Source organism: Camelus ferus, chromosome 25 (assembly GCF_009834535.1).
Source record: "Camelus ferus isolate YT-003-E chromosome 25, BCGSAC_Cfer_1.0, whole genome shotgun sequence".
Lineage (NCBI taxonomy): Eukaryota > Metazoa > Chordata > Mammalia > Artiodactyla > Camelidae > Camelus > Camelus ferus.
In genome coordinates this window covers 13,663,557-13,690,701 of record NC_045720.1, presented here as the reverse complement: position 1 = coordinate 13,690,701, position 27,145 = coordinate 13,663,557, and the positions used below count along the sequence as shown (strand labels likewise).

Sequence of the window (27,145 nt, the reverse complement as noted above, 5' to 3'; positions counted from 1 at the left end):
TAGTAAAATGGAAAAAAAAATTCACTGAAAACTACTAATCACTGCTAACTTTTATTTTGTATTCAAGGACACAGTCAACCAGGAGAGGAGGGTTCTTTGCTCTATCAAATAAATATATTTAAAAGCCAGCAAACATCAGAGTAGAAGTAAGTGCCAAGTCTATAAAAGAGATAGGGGGAAAATTACTAATAGTTATTTACAGCTATACAAAGTTAACATATTGTAAGAGAAACATAATATAAATACATTCAAAGGCTTCACTTCCAATACTTGACATTTCAATTTTTGAAAACACTAAAATTGTTGTCAAACAAAAGTCAGACCACATTAGCGATGGTTTTAAAAAAGGGAGCAATTTAATCATTATAATACAGAGTGCTTTAAGAAGTTTTTAAACGTGTAAAAGAAAGAACAGTTTAGTGCATTAAATTGTTACAGTCTTTACATTGCTTCTCTTAAAAAAAGTTAACAGTAGTATGAAAAAGCCACCCACAAAGCCAGCTGTCTGAGTGAAGAAATCAGCTAAATTGCAGCATTTTGGAATTACTAATAAAGCTATAGTTAAAAAATAAAAAGTTTATAAAAATGAAAGCAGCATGCATAGTCAAGGCTTTATCATAACATCTTCATTAGCCAACAAACATATAGGTAAAAAAACAAGAGCTTAATATTTATTATTCATTAAATTAGATAAAATAAACTGGCCAAGCCCACTATATCTGGTCATTCAGAAAAAATTTTAAAATCCAAAGCTAATGAAACTGAACATTTCTTCTATGAAATTTTGAAAATGGTCCTATAGTCACAAAAGAAAGGGTCCTTCTCAACATGAATGAACAGCACCGGTCTTTACAAAGTGTATGAGTTAGTAGGAACTTTCAGTTTCCTGATATGGCAAGAGTTAACAGTTAACATCCCCACGATTCATAAGTGAAAAGCTAAGTTTCAACTCATTATGATCAGTTCAGAATTTTTTTCTCTATTCATTGAAATTGTTACACAAAGTAGAATTTCACTGAAAGATAATTCTTGAAAATTCTTATCTGACACCTGTACAAACATTTCTGATTTCCATATGACTGTAAGAAAAGACAAAGTATATATTTACTACGTCATTCTTTTTCACATTTTTGGTGCAATATTTATTTCAGAGTTTCACCCTATCCAAATTCTTATGCCATTTTCTTTTCCTTCTTCAGTACTGATTATGTTCAGTTTAATAAAATGCTAATTCAGTTTCTAGTGAAAAAAAGTAACAGTATTACAAGTCGTAATAGTGGTATCCATGAATGTGCTCAATGAAAGATCCAATCATTAAGCACCAACGATACCACAAAATCTTCCTGTTCCAACATGAGTCAATGGGCTGTTTTTTCATTTACACTGAAATTATATAAACCCATGCACAACTTTTAATCTTAGTGCAGGGCCTGACAAATGAGACATAGAAATAAATCAGATTTTTCTTTTTCCTGTTTCTAACAATTTTTACTCTGTAAAATGTTTGGTCACTCAAAGCTATAAGCTTAATCACATATCAAAGAATCCAGGCAATAAGGCCCATCTTACGAGATATACAGTATTAAGCTGAACAAAATATGAAGACAAGCTCTAGTGGTCATTAAACCCCCTCAGAAAGTCTAAGAATCAGAATGTCTCCATTATATCAGAATAAAAATGTACTGTATTAAAATTTGAATTTTTACAGGTTGTTTTTTAATTAGTGTTCTATGTACATTGCAGGACTTCTGCCATCTGCAGTAGTTTAACTTTGGCACAACATTGAGTTCCATTTCTTTTGGGTACTGGGTCCTACTTTTTGAGACTGTGTATGCCCCAAAACGCTTTCAGTGTCATCAAAGACTGGGCCCATTCACAGTAAATCAGACATCTGGAGCTGAAGAATTGACTCTCCTCCAATATTTTAGGCAGCTATAAAAAGAAAAAACATAATAAAAAACTAAAATTTTAAAGATAACCATATTTTAACATTTATCACTTTTAGAAACAAAACTGATATAAGTTAGCCATGAAAATACATCCTCTGTATTTGCCTATTAATCCTGAGGTCACCTGCCACATATGTTTTATAGAATGCACTAGATTTCGTGTGCAACTCCAACGTATATGTTCTGTATATACCAGATTTGCTTATAGACATTTTTCATCTACATGTAAAAATTTATTTAAAAAATTATTAGTAGGAAGTATATATTTTCATTGTCAGTATTTGTAGTAAACAGATTATGAAATCTAAAGACTCCTGTATTTCTTCCTATTTATATACAGGGCTAGCTTTATGCAAAAGATATATATATGTATATGACTTTTTGCAATAACTATTTTGGAAAGGTTTTGGTTACTTTTTTTTTGTAAATTAAACTATGTTTAAATGAAGACGTAACTATTTTGAGGAAATTAATGGTGAATCCTTTTTATCAGATGAAAAATTATTTTGTTAAGCCAAAGATAATTTGCCAATTAATAGGTTTTATAATTTTAGACTTCTGCATATTTTAAAAGCAGGGCATGCCTGTATATGTACCACAAAAATATGTAACATATATGATACAATTTTTTGAAAAGCATGGCTTTGTGTAAATTTTCTGACCATAATGTCCATTAGCATATTAATATATAGCTTAAGAATTATCCACACAAACTTAAAGTAAGGTCAAACTAACCTGTGCAGAAAAGTTCACATTATTTTTAGAATAAGGTTGCAGCTCCCTCCAAAATCACTGCAGAGGTTACTACAACAATAGCAATTCACTGCAGCAACAAATTTGTTGATTTAATCTTGGCTGAGCGCACATTCTTGTGTTTAGCAAAAAAAAAAAAAAAGCGCCTGTTAAAAATATTTTCTGCATGTGGGTCAGAAGAAAGCCTATTCTGAAGATTTCTGACATAATGAAATGGAGGGCTGCGTTTCAGGATGAAGTTGTACAAGACTGTTTAACTTCTTGTGACTCCCAAGGATACATTATGCTCTGTAACCTGGAGTGAGATTCAGTCTAAAATAGGTGCATTTTTAGTTTCACCTGTTTTTCTGGCTGAAAAAAACTGTTAATGAAAAAAAAAATCTGGAAAAAGACTGCTAAGCAATAAGAATAATGCCTGGAACATATTAAGCTCTCTATCAATAATTTGTTAAAACAAAAGAAATAAAATGAGGGAGAAAGGTGTAGGGGGAAATTAAGGAAATTCTGAGCAGAATAAGAGAGCATAAAAGTAGAGGACTGGGTAGGGGTGCAAAAAACTATGGAAATAAGTAAATATGCTCATATGATGAAGGCCTAGGCCTCTTTTCCTCCCCTGTTGTTCGAGAACACTGTGGTGATTTCTGACAATAAGACGCTGTTGGACTGCTGACAGATATAAACATTTCATGACAACTGCACTGGTTTTTAAAAAGTGTAGTCTTATCTGGGAACACACCAAAACAGAGAGTAGAAAAGAAGAGAACTATGCTATTGAATTCCTAAAGTATTAAGAATTAAAGTTCTAACTCCAAATTGGTATCTGATTTACAACTACAGTAAAATTTTAATTAATCTAATTTATAAAAGAATTAAGATTTAAGGAACAAGCCAAACCTTTCAAATTTAAAGCATATTTGCTTGTACTTTTATGCCTACAGAGAGATATTTTTAACTTAATACTGTGTTTCTGCTGGTGGCAGGTTTGTTTTATATCAAATAATGAGAAGATATTTTAGGAAACTGAGTTAATTTAATATCAAATCTGTTATTTACCATTGATCTCTAAAACAGAAAATAATTTATATCACAGTTTTCAAAAACAGATGCCACCTAAGCAAACAAGAATTTACATATAACTTAAAAACAGACCTTTGGCTTTTATTTTACAATGCTGAATAATTTTAATACATAAAGCATTTTAAACTCTAGTTAAAAATCTAATAGTATGGGGGGAATATAATGAATAAAAAAAGATACCCATTTTCACCTAGTATCCTAAAACTGAGCAACTCTCACTCTGGTGTTAAGTCTTTCTCCCTTCTTTTTAGTTTTTGTTTTTGAATAATTCTTTCCTTAAATAGGCAAAAAGATGAAGCTTTAGTGAAGGAGGGTTGCAAGAAATACATCTTAGTTATCTTTAGTATTTGAAAATCCCCAACCCGCCCACCAGTCTTTTTTCTTAGAGAATGGGTAACTTTCCCTTAAAACAAAGTAAAAAGCATTTCACATAAAAAATAAATTAAGGTCCCATTAAACTCTACACAGTAAATATAATAATCGTAAAAATCAGACTACACATGATAATCATATTTCTCTTGGCTACACTCATGGCACCTAGTCCTCTTCTTATTAGGTATAAGAGAAACTATTTATTAGGAAAAAAACTGTCAAAAGTGAAGATGACAGATACAAGGTGACTGCTGTGAATGTACAGGGTTGGTGAACATATACTCAGGTTAAAAACTTACATTTCAGTCATCTGATTTAGAAAGCTTCCGCTTCACATGTCGTGGGGGTTCCCAAGTGTCACTGTCATCTGTTTCTTCTTCATCCTCTTCTTGATCATCAATAACTTCATCTTCCTCCTCATTTTCCTCAAATAATTCTATACCTAACTCTGATCTTCTCTGTCGTTCGGCAAACCATTCTCTGACCTGCTCGTAGCCCATATGTGATTTGTTAACAAGTTCATCAAGGTCTTGCTCATTAAGAAATTTGTGCTTCAGGTAATAATCCTTAAGTATTGCAGTTCCAGTTTTGAATTTGATGAGTGACGGCCCCCTGTCCCAGTTGTTCATTCTCTTGCTTCCTCTGGGCCGCCCACGGGGTCTTCCTCGTCCCCTTCCTTTGGGTCTCCCTCTCCCCCTTTTCCTAAGGGAAGACAGACCATTCATACTACTCGAATTGGCGCTTTGATAGTAGTAGTACCATTTTAAGTTTCCATTTTTCCAAGCGTAACGGGTGTCCCCAAACCAGCTAACTATGTCTGTTCTAGCAAGCCCACTTTCTTCGGCCAACTTGTCGTACTCTTCTGGCGACGGCCACTGTGTTCGGACAAACGCACTTTTAAGCATGTGCAGCTGCTCAGGTGTTTTTTTACATATCTTGCCGGTACTCCCTGACTTGGGTGCACTAGACTCATCTCCGGGAGAAGTTTCTCCGGCTTCTTCTTTGGAATTACCTGCATTACTTTCCTCTATTTCCACTTTCTCTTCCTTTAAAGCTTTTGATTTCTTTTTCTCTGTAAACCAAGCATCAATTTCCCTTCTGGTAAGTTTGGTTTGCGCTCTTAGCCTATTTAATTCTTCATCTGTAAGTACAGAGCTGTTGAGAAAACTTGCCTGAAGGGCACGAAGCTGCTCTGCAGTCTTCTCTTTAAACTTTTGGGGAGTGAAGTCAGGAAAAGGATTCCAGGATTGTTTATGCTGTGAAGTGACAACAGTTGGGGATTCCGTGGTTTCATCACTTGAGTCTATAATGATAGTGGCGGACGAATCATTGTTGAGATGTAAGCACTGATTACTCTTTGAATTTCTCTGGTTGTACCTTGTGTCACTAAACCACTTTTTAATCTCTCCTTTTGTCAGGCCTGTGATTTTCATAAGTCTGATAATTTCGGAATCATGGGGAAACTGATTTTTCAGGTAGCTAACTTTTAATTCTGCCAGTTGCTCTTTAGTCTTTTTTGCCCGAATGCCGAATGAATCAGGGTTTGCCAATGTGGTTTCGTGTTTGACAAGCTGAGATGGAACTGCTGCTGTTGCTGGCTTGGTTTCTGCAACAGGCTGAGCAGCGGGTACCTGACTTTTCTGTACAGTTGTTTGATTTGGAACCCCTGCCACTGTCAAGGCTATAGGTGCTGTTACTGGCAAGGTATTTGTTCCAGCTACTTGTGTAAGGACCAGACCTGGCTGACCAACTATTTGGCATGTCTGTAAAATGGATGGTAAACCATTACTCCCTGTGGAAATGTGTGTAGGAATAACAGTTATGGTCTGAGGTACAGTGTGGACTGTTCCATTGAATTGTTTTCTTCGTGCCTCCTCTACTTCCTCGGGAGTCCAGCTAACACCATGTTTTAGACGTTGGGCTGAAAACCATATCTTGATCTGTTCCTCTGTATATTTTGCTTGAGCAGAAAGAACAGTAATTTCTGACATTGTTGGATAGGGGAATTTGTTGTAGGTGTTAAGCAAAAGGGGGTTGTTATCCAATGCAGCATTGTAGGTAGGAATGCTATTAACAGGGATTAAGACTTTGGAAATCAAACTGGAATTCTGCTGAGCTGATACAGCGGTTATCACCTGTGCTAACCCAGGAAGAACGGCTGCTGGGGTCACCACCGTGCTGGCAGTATTTGCATGTATTCCGTTTACAATGGAAGTACTTGTATTCGATTCAGAAGCTGAAGAGCTTGGATTTTCCACAGTTTCTTCACGGTCTGGTTTGATTTCATTCTCTTTCTCTTCCGGAATGCCCTCAACTGAGTTATGATGAACTGTAATTCGTTTGTTCTCCACTTTATTTTTCATCATTTTCATGATAGGAGTTTTACTGATAGGTATTCCTGAAGAAGAAACTTCTGTAGATTCGGCTTGCTCTGAATTCTCCTCTTTAACAAAACTGCCATCAAAAGTCAGATCATTTATTGTTTGCTCAAAGATTGTCTGGTTATTACGTTTCACCATAGTCAACTTAAAATTCTCCTCTCCTGGGTGATATTTCAGATTATGCTCAGAAAGTGCATCATACCTTTTGGTGAGAAAATTGCATTCAACACAAACATAGGATGAATTTAGCACTACATTGGGATGTTCTGAATCCACATGAAAAGTAAACATATTTAGATCTGGAGTTTGGAAAGTACAATATTTACATTCATAGCCACCTTCAACTTTTTTATTTTGCTGATTGTCAGAATCCACGGATTCAAGAACTTCTTCATCACTTGAGATGCTCTCTGCTCTGGTGTTTTCTACAGGTGTAAGTACAGGAGGACCTTCATCCAAATCCGATATCAACTCGAGGTCTGGATCCTGTTCACTGGCAAGGACCATGCAGGGTGTTGTGGATTTTCGCCTGCTTGCCATTCTGGTGTTACGGGGAAAATCTCAGTGGTGATTAAAAAGCATCGAGGCTTAAAACTGTTCAGTATTCTTCATTTGAAAACAATGGCTTTTGGTTCTTCAAGTCCATTTTTGTGCTCAACAAGTCTCATTAGCAGCTTTTTCATGGTGCAATCAAGTAAAGAGCTTATGGTTGGCAAATAAAATACTGTTGAACTGCTGAAATTTTTGAAGCACAACTCCAATCACCTACATTAAGATAAATTAAAAAATATTTTTAAATGAGTGATTATGATCTTTTCAATGAATTACAGTTATATTTCACTTATGTGAACTTGTTGGAGAGTTCAGTTATAAAGATCTACAGTAAGACCAGAACCAGGAAAAAAGTCCTCTAAGGATCAAAACAGATGTCTCCAAGCCAACTCACTGAATCATGTACTGTACTCATGGGTCAGCCCTCAGGCTTGTTTATTTGGATTTTTCAGCCAGCCAGCTATATACTGAAAGGGAAGGGACAGAAAGAGTCTGCCCTGGCAAGTACACTATGATCAATGTGAATTGCTCACCTGTTAACAGGGGAGGAACTTTAAAACTATAAAAAGCAGTCACAGATACTCAAGACTATGACCATTAAATATATAAGAAGTTTAATCCATCAGTTAAACCCTCTTCTTCCTCTTGGTCTGTCTTATCATCCCAAAAGCATGCCCAAGTATGGCAAAAGCAGCAAAGGTGGAATATGAATGATCCAAGTTTCAGAAACATTATTCTTAAGCATTTTCCACAACGCTACCAAAATTTGTACAACATATCTAATCATATGAGTCTCCTGACTTAAAGCTTATGATGGGTCCCCAGTGCTGAGAGAATAAAGTTCAAACTCCTTAAGCCATGTGTTCCCTTCACAATCTGGCCCGTGACGTTAATTTCCTACCATCTCTCTCCTGACTCCTGTTTCCTTATGTTTTAGGCACAGAACAGAAATGATTGCTGTTCCAGGGAGGCTCAGTGTAAGCCCTTCCTTGTGCCAGGACACTTGTTTGTGCACTGGGTGTGATGGTCTCTCTATAGATCTGTCCTATAGATCACCTCCTCCCTTAAGCTTGGCCGGACCTCCTCCCTAGTTTATTTTCTAGTCTAGCACTTACTGTATTGTAGCAGAGGAATGTTACATTTCTATCCCTCAACCCCCAATCTCATTCTTTTTATTCTTCTTTTTTAAAGTAATAGCTTTACTGAGATACAACAAAGCTCTTGAAACTATGGATGAAGCCAAGTTCCTTTATATCTTCAATCTATCTAAGCTCTCCCAGCTGAGCTATCTTGGCTGATTTCTCATTCATTTCTGTATCCCCTTTTGCATACAAGTAACCTGGCAGTAGGGACCCACTAAATGTTTATTAACCTAAACTAGAATGAATAGGAAATCAGTCCTATAAAACTCAAAATGCCCAAAGGGCATCACCATAGAGAATAGTAGCTGAAATTCACAAGAATGACCTTGAATCATCAAGAAAAAGTGAATTATTTCATACAAATACATTTTAATAATTTGACCCAAAGTAAAATTTTGATGCTGAATCAGTTAAAGTTGATGTGCTTCTGAATTCTAAATCAAATGAAAATGAATAAAACAAGTGGTATCACTTACTCTCTACTACAAATTGAAACTCTTTTCATTTGCTAGCATAATCCTTGTCTTAGCTGAACTGAAAAGTTTATTTCAAAGATTATAAAGCAAAACCAGATCTCCATGACTCAGTAAAGGGAGGAACATTTTTAGGAAATAGAGCTGAGCTGCCCGAAGAGAAAATGTCCTGCCTTTGAAGGTGGTTAAGATCCTCCTCACTGGGATTATTCAAATACATACTACATATCCATTTAATGGATCCAAGCAGCAGATGGATAGTTGGACTAAATGTCCCTTGTTCTCTAATTTCCCATATTATAAACTAAAGAGCATCAGCTTAGTAGTAATAGTAGTATCAACAGTCCAAATCCCTACTCTCAAAAGTGTCATTCTTTTCTTTCAATAAAAATCCTTTGATTTCTAAGGGAATATAAAGAAATCACTGAAATTTAAAATGATTTCTTAACTAAGTTTTATATACCAAGATAATGTCATGTCTCCTATTCAGTTCAATAGGGAACACACATAATAGCCTATAATGAAAAAGAATATAAAAAGGAATATATATATATATATATGTATAACTGAACCACTATGCTTACACACCAGAAATTAACACAAAATTGAAAACCGACAATACTACAATTAACAAAATAGTGAACATCATTATTTTTCATCATTTTTTTTGTCATTAGAAACAGGGAATTCCTCAAATAGCTTTAAGTAAGTGGAAGGGTAACAAATGAGCAGCCTCCACATTTTTGACAGTGAAAAGAATTGTTGAAAGGTAGGGGAATAAGCTATTTTGCGACCGTTATTGTCATAGAATCTTAGATTATATTTAGTTGGGGTATATTAATAGCTAAAAGTCAAAGATAGAGGGGTTTTCCTTGAAACTATGTTTCCTTAAAATGGTGGTTTTCTGAAACTTTTAATCGTAAGCAGGAGAGCCCTTTCTTCAAACAATATTCTATGAGAAGCCCTGGCACAAAACTGATTAAAGAACACAGCTATCTGGATGGAGGAGTACAGAAGCTAAACTACTTCCAGACCCCACCCCACAGATCCCACAACCACTACTCCCACCTCTGATGGGTTCCGAGATGTTATCTGAAGCTTTTGCCTTAAAAACGTAAATACTTTCAAGACAATATATCATTTTCATCAAAAATCCTCAGCCTGCCACTGCTGAGCCATGTAATTTGAAAGCTAGAGTGAATTTAGTGTGTCCTTTCAGGTTGTTTCACTATAGAAGGCAGGCCTGGGGCACCACGGGCAGAGTAGGCAGGACTAATAAAAGGTACAGAAGAGAAATTTGAGGAGATAGGATCCCTTTATTACTCTGGTTCTCTAGCTCTTGGGTTAAACTTCTCACTTTTTCTCTTATCTAGTATAAAAATAGGAATATGCTACCAAATTATTACTCTTATTTCTCTTTCTTATAGCTCACTAGCTCAGAGTGGTCAGATATGAAATGACCAGAAATGGTCAGACTGACTGAAACAGATACAAACCAAATTTTAAAAGCTTAAATATTTTTTGCTAGAGTCATGAAAATTACAAAATATTCATATTACAGTCTAATGATGTATACACATGATTGTGCTTTTTTCCTTTGAAAAGCACTGGTCTTTGAAGCACTGGTCTTTGAAAGGAATTGAGATTTTAAAATTATAAATTACATTTATTTAAATTAAAAAATTTAAATTAAATTTATAATTTAAAAATTATAATTAACTTTAAATAAGCTATTTAAAAGAGAGGCTTTTAAAAAGAAAATAATTCAAAAGACTAAAAATCTGATTATCTTGGGTATCACAGACTGCCTCAACCTTGGGTTACTTCTATACCCAACTACATAGACCTGAGAAATATTCTTTCCTTTTTACTCCTAAAACTTTTTGCTCACATGTTTGCTAACAAAATCAGAGTCAGTATATTATTTGACATATTTCCAGAGGGAGACTGAGAACTCCTAAAAGAGCCTCAAGATTTGGTCCAATGATTCAATTCGACAATTACGTATATAATCAAAAAGTAAATCAAAGCACAAAGAAAGACATCCTCATGGTCCTTATTATAAAGTCATAATTTATGGGGGGGGGGGGTAGCAGGGACCTCAGTACAATTGCCCCAATTTTTATGGAAGAAGAAACCCAGGCCCAGAGGAGTAAATTCACAGAAGCATCATGGTACAGGGTAGAGCCACAGCTTTTGGAGTCTCCTCTGCACTTAGTAATTAGGTGACTGAAAAAGTTACTCAATGTCAACCTCAGTTTTCTCACCTATAAAACCAAGATTCTTCAGTTCAACAAATTCATTGAACAACTATTTGCCGAATGTCAACCATGTGCCAGGCACTGTGTTGGGCAGTAGGATTACAGCAGTGACCAAGACAGACTGTCTTTGGTCTGCCAGGTGCTAGCAAGGAAAACAGGCTGTAAACAATTACTTAGAATAACTATGATCAGTGCAATGAAAGAGGAAGTATAGGGAATTATATAAGCACACTACAGGAGGCTTTGAGAAAAGAAGCAGAGAAGGCTGCCTTGGAGAAAGCAGGAAGAGTGGTATCTACCTCAGAGGCTGATCAAATGAAAATGCTTCACACACTCTGATACACAGTAGGTGCCTAATTAATGCTATCTTCCGGCTCCTGAAAAATTCTTTTGGGAATGAAGAAATGTCATTTATTTACTATTATTCTTTTTCTATCTTTCAAACAACTTAATCAGATAACAAAGCATACAAGTTGAATGAAAAAGCAGAAGGGATAAAAAATACAGAGTAAGAATTTCTAGGCTGTGGTTTCCATTCATCTCTTTTTATCATTGCAGTGCAATGCGCTGGGGCAGGAAAACTGCCGTACAGGAATCGCTCTAAACTGACAGGCATCTCATCCTCTTTTTGAAGGTCAGCTCAAAACAGCTCAAAATCAATTTGGGGAACCTTGCACTATTTACCTGTAAAAGAGGGTTAGAGTTCAGTTGCACAACTGAGTAGCTAGGTGGCTTTGCAGTTAAAACACAATAAAAGTGAAGTCTGCCAAGAAAAGAAAAAGTTATGCTCCAAATGCATCCAGCACTGTATTAGGTTTGAAAAGAGAGAAATATGATAAAATAAATAACTGATCAAGTCAATTGTTACACTGCTATTAAAAATGATACTCAAAAAGTAATTATGAAATAAGGAAAACTATTCATTTGCTGTTAAATTTTTTAAAATCAGAACAAAATTTGCATATTGATTACAAAATAACTATGGGGAAATATGTATGCATGTGGACAAAACTAGATGAGAATATAAAAAAATAAAATTTTCATGTGTGAAATTGGGGGGAGTGAAATTTTTATGTATGGTATTTATAAGTTTTCTTTAATATTGTTATAACATTGCTTTATTATAAAATGCAACAAATAATAGTTTCAAGGCCTTAAAGCTGCATGTAGACTAAACTCTTCTATGGCCATTTGTCTCAAGCTGGAAATAGTTTATATTTTTAAGGCAAAAATACCCATGTGCTACATAAAAGTTTTTTCAGGGGGAGCAGGAGTCCCTGAGTATATGTAGTATTCAGGTGTATTCCAGACAGTTTTTGGAGCTGCCCCACAGTTTGAGAAGTTAGACCGGTTCTAAGAGCCCTCAAGAGCACCCATAATCTCCAGGGTGTAGATCTAGGCCAAACCAGTTTCCACGGTTCTATCCGCACATTGGCTCTCCTCCTGAGGGTAGAATGCTCCTTAATCAATTCATGATTCTTAACTTGTCAAAATAATTACATTAGGGTTTCTCTGCAGAAAAGTATTTAATGAAAGCAAAATTTATTTCATCACAGTATAAAAATTGGGGGCAGTTTTAATAGTTCTTCTTACATGGTCAGAAAGAATGTCTGTTTAGCTCTCCACTATAAACTCAGGGCTCAACACAGTGCCTATTAAGGCCACAAAATTATTTGCTGGGGAAAAATGCTTTAAAATGTATTTGTATTGTGTGTTATAACATACATTTTACTTCATTAAACACTCATTTATAGAGGAGCTATAAAGAACAACTGTGCTCACTTTATAGCACTTTCAATGGTAAAATACTGATAAAATTACCTTAGTCAATAGAATATCAAAACATGCTAAACATAAAACATTCTATTTATTAAAATATGCAAAGAATATTCAACAAATATTTACCAACATCTATAGTTTTGTTGTAACAAATCAGTCCTACATATGAATAGTGTATATCTGAGTTTGTAGACTACACAAAAATGAAACAAGAGTGATAAATTCAAAGAACTAGTCCTGCAGTGGAATTCAGGAGAAAAGGGCACAGTTCTTGTAAAGATAGCAAGTGCAAATTTGAACTTAGAATCATTTTTTTCTCTATAACAGAAAACTATATTTTAATGGTGTTCTATATTTTTAAAGAGATTTAAAAACAGGTTCTCAATGTAATACACTATAGAAAGTGGATTGTTTCAAATCCTATGCTTAGTAGTAAAAAAAAAAAGTGTAAAATATTTTATAATTAAGCAGGGCCACAGCTACACTGAATTCCCAAGCCTCTATTTTTTTGGCTGTCTTCTACTTCAAATTAAATGATTAACAGTTTATTGGTCTAGTTAGCCACAAAAGCATGTTATTTTGGTAAGATTTTATGTGACTAAAAACGAACTTTGTTTTTTAACACCAATTCTGGGTCGGTAAGAACATTGAGAAGATAATGTAATTTTTAAGTATCGTGTTAGTTTTGACCTAGTACCAACTAAACAAAACTGTTCTTAGCCAGCTAAAATATACAAACTGAGAAACTTTTGAAATCTGTATTCATACATATACTGAGAACTCTTAGGACTCTGTATTCTCCTTAGTTTCACTTCTCCCTCTGGGTCAGAGTTCTGTTTAGCCAGCTGAAAATACTTATTTTTACATGTTTGTATTCAAACTGAAAGTTACGAATCCACCAAAAATCACAGAATGCCTGAAATAACAGTAGGAATAAAGAATAATGGGGTCAAATGAAAACAAAGGTTATCTACCATGGTTTATTTTTTAAAGGTGTCCAAGAGGATACTTTTTTTAATTACAAAAATTTTTTTTTGGTCTTTACACACTTGAGGCATTTTTCAAAGCTAAAATATAAAAATATTTAGAAACAACAGTCAAGTTCTTTAAAAAAATTAAATGAGGAATTTTACAATGCAAATTTGTATCCACAACAAACATTTTTAAAAATTACTATAACCTAGAATCATTACCTAAGAGAGAAATCTCAAGAAAAGTGCCAAAATGTTCTCAAGATAATCAAAATTCAGGTATCAAGATGAATACAGACAGAAGTGAATATGATCAAAGTAAAAGCATCTAAGAAACTGTGACCAAAGATAATCTAATTTCAGAAGATCCCTTTGCTAATGCTAATTAAGGCCTAATGGTTTAGAAACTCAGTCCTCTCTACCTGTTTTTTTCTACCTGAGAAAGCTGACCTTAACACTGATAAAGACTTAAAGAAGAAATCTAAGCTGGACAGATTTCTCCTGACAAGCTTTGACCCCAGATTTGAGGAGTGAAATGCCTTTTTGAAAGGTGTCTAGGACACCAACATCCTGGCGTCCTACCTTCTGCTGGCACGTAGGTAGATACATAACACGTTGAGAGTGACACGTAAACTGTAAGCTAGCCTGCTAATGAAATCGCCTATCCTTATTATTAAAGGTTGTGAATATGACCCAAAAGTAATTTTCTGCTGGAAACATTTTTCCTCTAATTTTCTCAAGGAAGTGTGTTAAGTCTTTCACAGTCTAGCACAAGAATGCTAGTCTTGATTCCAAGTGAGATTATCATTGAAAGATTGAAGATCATTCATCTGTCCATTATCTTCCCTATTTATAAAATAAAGTTCCTATTGTATAGCCCAGGGAACTATATTCAATGCCTTCTAATAGCCTATAATGAAAAAGAAATTAACACAACATTATAAACCGACAATACTTCAATAAAAAAATAAATAAAGTAACTGTTATCTATTTCACACAGGATATAATCATTCAATTTTTAAAAATACTTTGAAGGATAACAGTATTTAGTATTGATAATGTCAACTTGTAAGAATATTATCAGTTTTTAAAAAAATGATAGTGAACCACCATATAATGGTAATGGAATCTTTCCTAGTACTTTCTAGAATCATCTACAATAACGATTGGACTAAAAGATAAATATTTCAAACAGTATAGTAAGTAATCTAATGCTTCTTATAAAAGCCAATTACATCAGGTAAATAAAATATAAAAGTCATTATGCACAAACATATTCAAATATTTAAATATTGGTATGCTTAACTTAAATCAAAATATTTAATTATTAATATCTTATATTTTATAACTGTAATTATTATTAGAGGACCATATATTGAAAATATATTTTCAGGAGTTGTTCTTGTAAGTCTTGAAGCTTATTTCTGGATATAAGTGAAAGTACAGTAAAATTTCTAGATCAGTTTCCGCACACAAAAGTTCTCTACCCTCATGACCTTCATTTGCCTTGTCTACCACAGTTGCTACAGCACCTGGTACAGTGCCTGATATACAGTGGATTTCAGCAAATGTTATTGAAAAATCAATTCTAAATATACCACGTAGATTTCTTATGAAGTGTGATGCTGTTTCCTTTGAAATTAAAGCAGCCAATACTCCTATGTTTTTTACGTTTGAAAGTACATTTCTTAAAAAAGAGAAACACATACTTGCCACAGCTTCCTCAGCATTCTGTTCTTTGACACGGAAGGGTGTCCCTTCAAATTAGGTGTTTAGCTCAGGCCATCATTACCAAGAGGTCCAATATACCTATCTGCCATCTCCTACAAAAAAAGTAATATCGCTTTATCACTCTGGATATAACTCAGTCTTATTAGGAAATTTTACGTTTATACCTTGGCTTTTTAAAAGTAAATGTAATTAAAAAATTAATTTCCTCATAGAAATTTTAAAAGAATCATCTAAACGCCAAACTCAATATTAGTAAGAAATGCAAAATTGAAAACTACACTTAATATATATATATTTTATAAAATAACCAAGTCACTATTATACTATTTTAAATAAAAATTTCCAAAATGTAAACATATGCAGGCTATAATATGAAAGCTGAGATGAAGACATTGGGAATTGTAAAAAAATTAGTATACAAAAGCTATGAAAGACAACTTATTAAACTAAGAGTTGGGAGGAAGTGTATGTTCATTTATTTGTCTATTAATTTTTATTTTTTTGTCAATAGAGGTACTGGGAATTGAACCCAGGACCTCAAGCATGCTCAGCATGTACTCTACCGCTGAGCTATTACCCTCCCCTCCAGGAGATGTATGTTTATTTGCTTATGTATAAACCTACTGATATTTGTATCCTAATTTACTATGTATTAATTGGAATAGAGTAAATCATTAATGCTGGGGACAAGCCAATACTACTTAAATAGTTATACTCTACCCCTAAACATATGGTATATCTAATGGAATGATTGATGTTTATTTCATTTATGCAAGAAAGCTACTATCAAATGGTTTTCCAATCAGTGCATTGTTAAGCATTAGATTGTACAATCAAGCAAAATTGAAAATCATTCTCTTGAGACTCAGATTTGTGTCTAAAAATGTGGAATATTACTCATAGTAGTTAAATCAATCAGGAAATTTTAATAAAAACTATAATTATTTCTCTTATTAAATAACAGCAATGCTTTGGAAGGGTTGAAGCATTTTTGTTATTATTCTTTAAGCACTGAAACTCTGTAAACCACAGTGAATGAATAAAGAAAGATGATTTCCCTCAATACCTTATCCTTTGATTCCTGCTATTATTACATACAAGTTTGTGTAGAACCCTCTAAAATCAAGAAATAATGTAAATACACCAGTCTTCTAGTAAAATACTTCGAGGGTAATTAAATCTTAGGCTGAAAGCTTTATTGCACTATTTTCATGAAAAACAAAAGAGCATTTTCCTAGTGGGCCCAGTGGAGCACCCTGTTCTCTCTGAAGCCTGGGATGCTACAACTTCATTTCCTGGTAGCTCCTTGTTCAGACACTCCTTAGCCATCCATCTACAGGATGTGGACTGGAAGAGAAGATAGGAAACAGCTGCCAGAGTGAGGAGGTTTTTTCCAAAATGAATTATTAATACTATAGGAAATTGGTAACCTACTTGAATCCATTTTTAAATCACACAGTAATTGCAAGATGTTTTACGGAACGAGAGACTCTTGAGAAGAGCTGCCAGGACGTACAAAGGCACAAGGCAACTAGAGGAGCAACAGATGAGCTCTAGTATTTCTGGACGGGAAGCATACGTGCCTGATGGTATTTTAGCTCCTGACACTGGGATTACTTAGAACACTTGTAATTCAAAGTATCTATCTAAAATATAGGACTAGAGTGAACTTCAAAAATTAAAGAAGTCATCTGAACCATATACATTACATAATAAAATAGATGAGTTATTTTGGCAGTAGAGGATGGATTGTAAATAAAGCTGAAGAATTTGGGCTTTGGAACCAGAGTGCATGGATTCAAATCCCAGCTCTGTTACTCACTAGCTGTGAGATCTTGGACAAGCCACTTAGCCTGTCTGTGCCAGGACCCCCTCATCCATAAAATGGGGCTAATGAAAGTACCTACTTAGTAGGGTTGCTGTGAGTATTGAAAGAAATAACACATGTAACATACTTAGAATATTGCCTGGCACATGGTAAGTCCACAATTAGATTTTTCTGACCCTTATTTAAGGTATTGACTTGAAGTTATACAACAAACATAGTCTTTAAAATTTGCTAAATGTTGAGAACTAGCTTGGTGTTGTGGGTCAGTTATACTTCAAAAAACAAACAAATAAACTCAGAAAAAGAGATCAGATTGTGGTTACTGAGGCAGGGTAGACAGCCAGGGGGAGGAGGAATTGGATGAAGGTAATTAAAAGGTACAAACTTGCAGTTTTAAGATAAATAAGGTCTGGGGATGTAATGTACAACATGATAAATATAATTAACACTGATCTCTGTTATATATGAAATTTGTTAAGAGACTAAGTCCTAAGAGTTCTCAGCACAGACACACATAAAATTTGCTAAGTGTTGAAGCATTATAAAATATTTTAAAAGTCTGTAAAACAATAAATTTTATTTTCCATTTCATACCTTTGAGCATCTTAAGCAATGCCAGAACAAGCTGGCTTTAACAGGTAGACATTAATCAGTCATAATTTATGCCACCCACCCCAACCATACACATACTTTCTCTGACCTTAGCTTCAAGATGAATCGTTAACATATGACACATTTCAATAGGTGTTTCATAGAACTAACAAACTTCTGATATAAATAATCTTACTATAGTAAAGAAGAGAAATTGTTCTCTTTTCACCATTCCCCAACTCCCAAGTACAGTCTAAGCCCAGTCAAATTTTAACAAACTTCTTTTTTACGAAACTGGAAGGTAAAAGGGGATAAACTTAGTAAAGAAAAAGAACATAATTATGAGTGAAGTGCTTAGAAATAACAGAATTTTCCTATCTCCATTCATTCCTCACAACAACCAAAAAAAGCAAAAGGCCTTTAGGAAGAGGAAAAAGAGAACCAGAAATCTTAAGGGAAATAGGAAATCACTAAAATTTAATGACAAAGTTGTCATTTTATTTTAAGTGATAAATATGTATATGATATATCTACCACTTTAACGTTTTAATTTTTAAAATAAGCTTGATAATATTTTTTAAAAACCTAAATCTTAAAAACTGAAAAAAAATCCTGCATAAAAATGATTTGTTCAATTTGACTCCCTTGAATAAATGTAATTCTTTTTTTAAAATAATTTAAGATTTATTTAGTCTTTTTTTTTTTTTAATGGAGATACTGGTGATTGAACCCAGGACCCTGTGCACGCTAGGCATGCGCTCTACCACTGAGCTACTCCCCGACCTAAATGTAATTTTTAAACTGTCATATATACTTCTTTTTCAAAGTATATCATATCTGTTTAGACTAAAAGTATGTAAGACCATCTTTATACCTTGTAAATACATTATGGGATATTGATCATATAAACTGCAAAGATTAAGTATTCTTTAAGTCCCAAACCTGGCAATCACATAAAAATTTACATAAACATTTAATTAAAAAATTAACTATATAAAATACAGATCTCCAAAATATAAACTCAAATGTAATCTAAATCAGCAGCTTCAGTCATGCAAATCTGGTTACTCATGACTACAAATACATCAAAGCAATAAGGATACAATAATATTATGAAAACATTGGCTATTATTCAAAGGCTAGTATCATAGTTTTTTTCCCTTCAAAGAAATGTAATTTAAATTACTTTTGAAATTACACAGGGTGTTTAAAAGAATTTTAAGTTAGAAAAAATTTAGATGTAAAAGTGAATGTGCTATACTGGCTATTACCACAAAAAGTGCAACAGATGTTTCTGGACACCTCCCTGAATTGATTGAATGTGATATTAAATTAAAAACCAGCTTAGGCACTGAACTTTCAACACTGTTAATATTCAAATAAATAGAGTCTTTTGAGCCCAAATCCACAATGTGGCAATGTACATAAAAGATTATTTCCTCAACTACACTTGTAATCATTTTAATAATTTTAAGAATACTTCCATGTAAATAGAAAGCCACAATTTAAAGCAAATTAAGTCCCAAATACCACATTTTTCTGCCCATTTAACATTACAAGAAAGGGAATGTATAGTACATAACATCACCTTTCAGTCTCAATGTGAAATATAAGAAAAGGGAGAAAATCTCAAAAATAAGCCACCTCATCTATGCTATCAAGTTCATTAATAAAATAATTGTAAAACTTTATTCACATTTATTGAAGAAAAGAACTCTTATAATACAAGTATCATTAAAGGTGAAGTAATTGCTACATCATTCATAAACTGTCCTCCAATCTAGTGAAATAATCAGTTCACTATAAAGACATCTACTAATGAGCGTTCACTGGCACAGGCACATTTATGTTTTCAGCCTTAGTGTATTTTCAAACCATCTGGCATCAATGCCATTCTGGTTCACTCAGCCTAATCTGTTCAGAACTGAATATAAAACTAGACCTACGTGCACTTCGGGGAACCAAAGAACAGCACATATGAATAATAATGTTCCAAACGTGCAGCTGTAAACTAGTTTATACTTGAAATGTGTTTTTTTAAAGCATTTCTATTGAAGACATTAAAGTGCTTTTAAAAAAAGAATAGAATGGTTCAAGAAATCTGTATGAATCATAGCTGTCATCAGGTACCCAAGTGTTATTTTAATTCTTTTTTTCTCATTTTAATCCTGATCACTAAATAAAGCATCTGAAGAGATTCTACAAAAACAGTCATTGATAAATGAAATGCTATCATTTCTATATTGAAAGGACCTGAGGTTTTACATCTTATTTTGCACAAAATTAGTCTGCTTAGCCCCAAAATGCTTAGAGCAAAGAGGGAAAAATTCAGGGGAGAAAATATTCATAAAAGCCCTTTTCTATTTTACATCCTGTTACAGCATTATTGTTTTTGGCAGCACTCATATTTCTTTTGCTTAAAATCAAGAGTCAGAATTGCTACTTAAGAAATTTAAAAAAAAAATCTATGGATAGACTAGGGCCAATATCCCTGTTAGAACCAAATCCCGTTCATCCTCACTATTGGCATAAAAACAAAGGACTTTTTCAGGATAATTTTTCAGAAGGATAATTCCCGCAGCACCATATAACACAAGTTAAAGCTTTCAGACAAAGACTGAGAAACAACGACCAATACCAACAAATCTTAAGGTGCACTCATGTAGGTTATGTACACACATACACTCCAACTCAGCAGATATTCGCTATTCCTGGGGTAAAGTTGTTTCTCCTCCCTGTGAACCACTCTATTTCCCAATCCGGTGATTTTCCCTTTTCTGCTAGCCTTTTACTCTCTCCAAATGAGTTGCTTCTTCCTTTCAAGTTACATGGAATCCCAACCTAATCACATTACAAATTCTCCGTCAGTTAGCTTTCCTGACATCCCGCCCCCGCAAAGATTATCCTCTTCTCATGTCTTTCTTCAGAGCTGGGGTGAGAGGACAGAAAAGTACAGTGGAATTCCCACTCTGCCCAATCTCATCCTCCTCTGTCCATCTGCTTTCCCACTTCCTAATTCTCCTACCCCGAGTCTCTCATTGAAGCCTTCACTAACCTAAGGCTAGCAAACGGAACCTTTTTCTTCTCCAGAGTTTGGCTTTTTCCTTCTCTGTTACTGGGGGGTGGGGGAGAGGGACCATACTGAAACAAAGAATTTCAAGTCCTTTTACCTAGAACTTTGGTGGAAATACACAGGGAAAGGGCATCCTTCAGAGCTCTCTTTCTTGCCATGAGACCCCCTTCCTCTCACAGCTCCTTCCTAACCCTTCATTCCACGAGAAGATCAGGAGATTGTTCCCTTTAGGCCCTAAGGTTTGGAGCAGTCCCTGGTCAACCTCCCTGTCTCCCTCCTGAAAGGGATGGATCACATTTCCGTTCTCTCTGATCAACTTCTACCTAAGTCCCAGGGCTTCCCCAAAGCATAATACAGTTCTTAAGGACTCAACTCTTGAGTCTTGCCCGGAAAGGAGTGCCCAGCCTTTCCCCGAAGGGTTTCCCGGGGTCCCAACCCCAATGCCAGGGCCCTCAGCTCCGGCAAGAGAACCTCTCCTGACTCTCAGGGAGACGGAGTCCCCACGAGGCCACACGCCCCCGCAGGGCACGGCTCCCGACCTCTCCTAGGACCCTCGACAGTGCTGGGGTGCTCCATCCCTGTAGAGTCCGCCACCTCCTTCCAAAGAGACCCGGTTCTCGCTCCCCTCAACAACCCCAAGTTGCTCAGTCCTCTCGTAGGCAGGGGGTGCTGAGATTTCCCCTGACAGAGCCCACCTCCCGTTTCCTTCCACGGTCGCAGAGACACCTAGAGCGTAAAGGAGGCACAGGGGCTGTCCCCTGGCGGCGATCCAAGCTCAGGCAGGCCCGGTCCCTCCCCTTCGGACGCCCCGCGCCGGTCCGCCCGACCACCAGCCGCGGCCAGCGAGCTCAGCTCCCCGTGGTCTCTGCCCCGGGGCCTCCCGCCCTCTTCCATGCGGCCCGCGCGCTACTCGCCTTCCCGGCCGGCTGCGCCGGCCGCGGGCTCTGCGCTGCCGGTTCCCACCCGCAGCTCCGAACGCCCCGGGCCGCTCGTCACGGAGCCCGCTCGCGCCGCTACCTGCAGGGGCCGCCGCGCCTCTCAGCGCCCCGCCGCCGCCATCTTGCATTTCAAACCGGCTGCACTTTTCAGGGAGTCAACTCTGACCTGTGAACCCTACACCCGGAACCGCTCGGCGAACCGGCTCACCGCTTCTGCAGCTCCGCGGACCCGACGGAGCGTGGAGAGTCAGGGGTGGGGGTGCGAGGCGAGGCGCGCGCCCCGGCGGCCGACTGGGGGCGGGGGGGGAGGGGAAGAGCCGGCCGAGGCGGGGCCCTCCCGTCCGCGCGCCCTCCGCGCGCCCCCACCCCGTTCCGCGCCCGGCTCTGCACTCCCGGACCCTGCTGCTCCTCTGGGGTTCGACCCGGGCTTCTACCCGCCGGATTGGCGCAAGACTCGAGATAGGGAGCCGCCCCGCCCCTCTGTCAACAGAAGCCCCGCCCCATCTCCCTAAGCCCCGCCCACTGTCAATAGAAGCCCCGCCTTCCCCAGGTCTTGGAGTGGCCCCGCCCCTTGCCGACGATAGCTCCGCCTGCTATCGGCAGAAGCCTGGTCTTCACTCGTGTCAATCCAGAAAGTAGTCCCGCCTTCTGTCAGCTGTGGTCACGCCCTCTGGGCGCTCCGTTTTCCTAAAGGCCCCGCCGGATCGTGAGAAACGCCCCTTGTCATCATAAGCCCCATTTGGTGGGAGTACTATCCAAGCCCCGCCCCTTTCGTCGGTATCCCCGCCCACTGTCAATAGAAGCCCCGCCTTCCTGAGACCCTTCTCGATTCTAGCCCGAAATACCACCTCCTGTCAACTGCTGTCCCTCCACCCGCTGACACCAAAAGTTCAGAACCGCCATGCGAGACGGAGCCACTCTCTGCTCCCTGAAAGCGCCCTTTTCCCCTTCACGAGTCACTCTTCTGGAGACCTTTCTTTTCGAGCTGTGTTGGTCAAATCCAGACTGCTTCAAAGTGAACCGGCTTCGCAGCGGCGGCCAGCTAAGGACCTAGACTTTGGGGAAAACCGGACGGTGTCACCCCCTCCCCACCTCTCTCCTTCCCTTCCTCCCTTTCCCCCGCCCCATTTTTAAAATGGAGAAAAATACAAATCAAAGCGAAGAGAAACGGCTCATCCTGTAAGCTTGCTCTGCACGAATTCGCGGGCCAGGACGTGTGGGACCTCTCCGGTGCCTTGATGTTCATTCCCCACCCTCAGTCGGATACTCTGTGCAGTTGCTTAAAGTGAAAGCCTGGTTGAAAGTGTACACCAGCTTCTTTTTGGGGGGTATGTTTCGTCTTAGAAACCTAGAACTTGTGGAAGCAGAAGCAAGCAAAGCTTTATGATCTTGTAAACGTAGGTACTCAATCCTGCCATACTCAACACCCTGAATATACAAAAAAAAGTAACACCAGTTTACTCTCCTGGAATTACATTTATTGATAATGTAAACTATGTACAAGAAACCACTGTAATATTCTAATAATATAAAGATGAAACAAGCAAAAGTAATTTGTTCTAAATACTTTACAAATATCAATAAAAATAAGAAAAAGTTTTTCATTATGGAAAAACTGGCACTAAAATGAGAACTACTGAACAGAAACTGCCCCCACAAAATTTCAATATGCCCCCTAGGGGGCAGTACTGTGCCCACTGAGAACTGCTTAGGATTTATCGCTAAGGAAAGGAAATACTTCAGAAACGGAAATTCATTCTTTTGTTCATGCACTTAACAGCTAGGTTTTTGAGCACTAGTATATGCCAGGCACTGTGGGAGATGCAAAGCTGAGTCAGGCAGTATTTCTGTCTTCAAGAAGATTACAGTCTAGTAACCAGGCAAAAGCATGAGCATAAAGACATCAAGCAAGAGGAGCTGTTAGATCAAGGAGAGGTACATACAGAGACCCCTCTAAGGGACTGATGAATATGAACCTAACTTCTCTCTCTCTCTCTTCCTTTCTCCCTCCCTCCCTTCCTTTTTTCCTTCCTTTTTTTCCTCCCACCCATCCTCCTCTTTCTCCTCCCCTTCTTTAGCATCAGTTTATAGTCACCTCCTTTTCTCTATAAGCTGTCTGCCCAATGCCAGCAGCCCAAAATTCTCCCAATTTAGGGCCAGGCCCAGAGGGCAATTCTGTCCAGGAAAACAATTTTAATAGCAGTGCTGAGAACAGTGTCCTTAGCTGAATAGCTGCCAATTATTTAGTATCCTTGTACAAAGCAAGACTGTTATCATCACCACTCAAATAAAAAAAAAAAACTGGTTGCAGACCTAAGCAATATGAATATATGTTTAGCATAGCAGATTGTGCCAGCCCACATAAATCTGTTTGGAGATCATACTTACAAAGTAACTTGTTTTTATTAAAATATACTCATTTGTAAAAATTGTAAATATGACTGATTTCAACAGCTGTGCGGCTCCAGAAGTAAGTTTTCACCCATGGATTGGCACAATTAGAAGAGTTGATTTTTTTATGCATATGTTTTGTGATTTGTCATACACAGTCTGGCATGGCAAAACTTCAGTACTGTTAGAGATGAGAAATTGTCCAGTAGATTTTAAAAAGCACAGAACTTTTGCTATTCAGAGCCTCTTCCACCTTTGGAACAGTGAAAAAAATATATATTTGTGGGAAATGAAGAGCTTTGAATCAGAAGTTCTAAGCCCTCGTGTCATCTGAAGAGGCACAGACTTTCAACACCACTTTTTGAAGTAGTTTCCTTCTGTTATTATTTTTCCTTTTTCTACTTTTGGTGAAAGAATCTTCTGAAAAACACTATACCATGAAACAGATTGGCCAAAAAGACATCAAACTAAGATGCTTTAACGTTTTAACTGGAGCCAGGTGAACTTGCGAATTTAGCCCTAGTGAAATACTCCTACAATTCTCTCTAATGGCTACTTCAGAAGGTGAACAAAAAACGTTCCTACTTAAAGCTAGTTCAGACTGAGCAAATTTTCAAAGTCAATTTAGGGTCATTTCCTATCCCTCTTAGTGCTTGCTTTGTGAAAACAATAATGTTATTGATAACAACAGTAAAAACAATTTAGTATTTTGATAAGTGCCCTCCGCACTCTACTCCTCCCCAATTTCTGTGTCTAGCATAAGTCCATATATAAAGGACTATAGGATTATAGATGCAAAACAAGAAAAGGGGGAAAACTGATTTCGCAGTATTTATTCAAAGAGTAGTTGTTGATGCACTTTAAAAAACTCATGGTGTCACCTGGGTTGGTTCACTCATTGGTGTGTACTTTTCCACCAAAAAGTTAGTGGCTATGTTGACACTACTTCTGAAAAAAATGTACCAGTGTATGTTTTTTGACCTAAAATCTTAGGACACAAATAACCCTAGGAGAACAGCCAACTAGAAAGCAGTATTAGAGTGAGAAAACGTAAGGCTTTCCTTTGTTTAAAGTCTTAGCAGAGGAACTTTAATGTGCATGAAAATTATCTGGGAACTTTGTTTAAAGTGTGAATTCTCAGACTCTGCTCCCGGGAGAGTCTCCATTCAGTAAATCTGGGGGGTGAGGTCATGAATCTACATTTGACAGGCAGCTTGTGACCCTTATGTGAATGACCTGTAGACTTCACTTCGAGAAATACTGATCTAGAAAAATGCTTATAATTGAGGAAAAACTTACAACATTCTTGTAGTACCAAGGGCTACAAGCTATATAAAAAGTCAATATCTTGGAAGGAGGGATAAATTAGGAGTTTGGGATTAATATATACATACTACTATATATAAAACAAATGAGGACCAACCTTATAGCACAGGGAACTATATTCAATATCTTATAATAACCTGTGGTGGAAAAGAATCTGAAAAAGAATATATATATGTGTAACTGACTCACTTTGCTGTATGCCTGAAACTAACACAACATTGTAAAGCAAACTATACTTCAATAAAAAATTTTTCAAGTCAGTATCTCTAAGAAGAGATATCCATTCCTAAAACTGTCAGATGGTTGAACATCAAAACTGCAAGGGAAATTCTACTTCAGTCATCAAGAACTTTCCGACCCATTGCAAACTTCCGTCTTTCAGGAAACCTCACAGCTCACTAATCTCCAGATACTTTAGATGTGTTATCTCATTTTACCCTCCTGGTGTCTCTGTGAGGTAGTTGATGCTGTTTGCAGTTAACACCATGAGGAAGCCAAGGTTTGGAGAGGTTAACCTGCCCAGTCAGTTTCCCAGTAACCTTATAAACAGGCAGCCTTCTCTAATATTTTAAATTACCTTTTTATCAAACAGCTGAAATACTCAGTTCAAGGACCTCATAAAACTCCATCTCTCTGAACATCTCTTAATAAAACGGAGGCAGGGTAGCTATTTCTCCCACTCACCAAAAACCTAGCACATGCTTTAGCTGCAGCATGGATAGCTATATTCGTTTGCTGGGGCTGCTGTAATAAAGCATGACAGACTGGGTCGCTTAAACAACAGAAATTTATTTTTCTAAAAGTTCCAGAGGCTCTAAGTGTGAGGTCAAGGTGTCAGCAGGGCTGGCTCCTTCTGAGGCCCCTCAGGGAAGGATTTGCCCTGAGTCTCTCTCCTTGACGTGTAGATCGATGGCTGTCTTCTCCCAGTGTCTTCACATCGTCTTCCATTTGTACATGTTTGTGTTCAAACTCCTCTCTTATAAGGACACAAATCATATAGGATTAGGGTCCACCCTAATGATCTCACTTTAATTTAATTCCCTGTGCAAAGACTTTATCTCCAGGTACAAATTCTGAGGTACTGGGGTTAGGACTTCAACATCTGAATTCAGAGAGACACAGTTCAGCCCATAACAACACAAAACAGTCATCACTATAAACAACGTCAACGGTACCTGAGCCTGTTCTTTTCATTGCAACATCACGGGGCTTATCGGAATGCCCTTCAGTCACTGAGAGCATCCAGTAACTGCTTATTGACTCTTTGTGCCTGTCATTTATAAATAAGCCTTTTTTTAAAGCTCCAAGTCTGTGAAAAAGTGGTCACCCTATGTCTTTTTTTTCTTTTTTAGTTATGAAGGCTTTATTTGAAATAAACGTGTAATCAAATATTTTATTTACACATTGCCTAGGGCAATGGTTCTCAACCCTGGCTGGACAACAGAATCACCTGATGCTTTTAAAAAACATCTATGCCCCAGCCTTATCTCCAGATTCTGATTATTTGGTTTAGGATGGGATACGGGCATTGATTCTTTTTTTTTAAGCTTCCCAAAT

The 27,145-nt window shown here is 37.1% G+C and overlaps 1 protein-coding gene across 3 annotated transcripts; it reads right to left on the bottom strand.

Annotated features, from left to right (window-relative positions):
- Positions 1–38: 38 nt before the first annotated feature.
- ZHX1 (zinc fingers and homeoboxes 1) lies at positions 39–22,323 on the bottom strand. Of its 3 annotated transcripts, none has more exons than XM_032468312.1 (4): positions 22,080–22,323; positions 15,420–15,533; positions 4,451–7,297; positions 39–1,932 (listed from the first exon to the last, which is right to left on the bottom strand). In XM_032468312.1, the coding sequence occupies exon 3, from the start codon at positions 7,070–7,072 to the stop codon at positions 4,454–4,456; it is 2,619 nt and encodes an 872-aa protein (XP_032324203.1). In that variant the 5' UTR covers positions 7,073–7,297; positions 15,420–15,533; positions 22,080–22,323; the 3' UTR covers positions 39–1,932; positions 4,451–4,453. The 3 variants fall into 3 exon arrangements, with proteins under 3 accessions (XP_032324203.1, XP_032324202.1, XP_032324204.1); XM_032468311.1 differs by having other exon boundaries at positions 21,951–22,087; XM_032468313.1 differs by lacking the exons at positions 15,420–15,533; positions 22,080–22,323 and adding an exon at positions 21,951–22,064.
- Between the last annotated feature and the right edge of the window lie 4,822 nt (positions 22,324–27,145).

Coding starts and splice junctions, on each gene's coding strand:
- ZHX1 (XM_032468312.1), bottom strand. CDS start 7,072: ATGGCAAGCAGGCGAAAATCCACAACACCCTGCATGGTCCTTGCCAGT.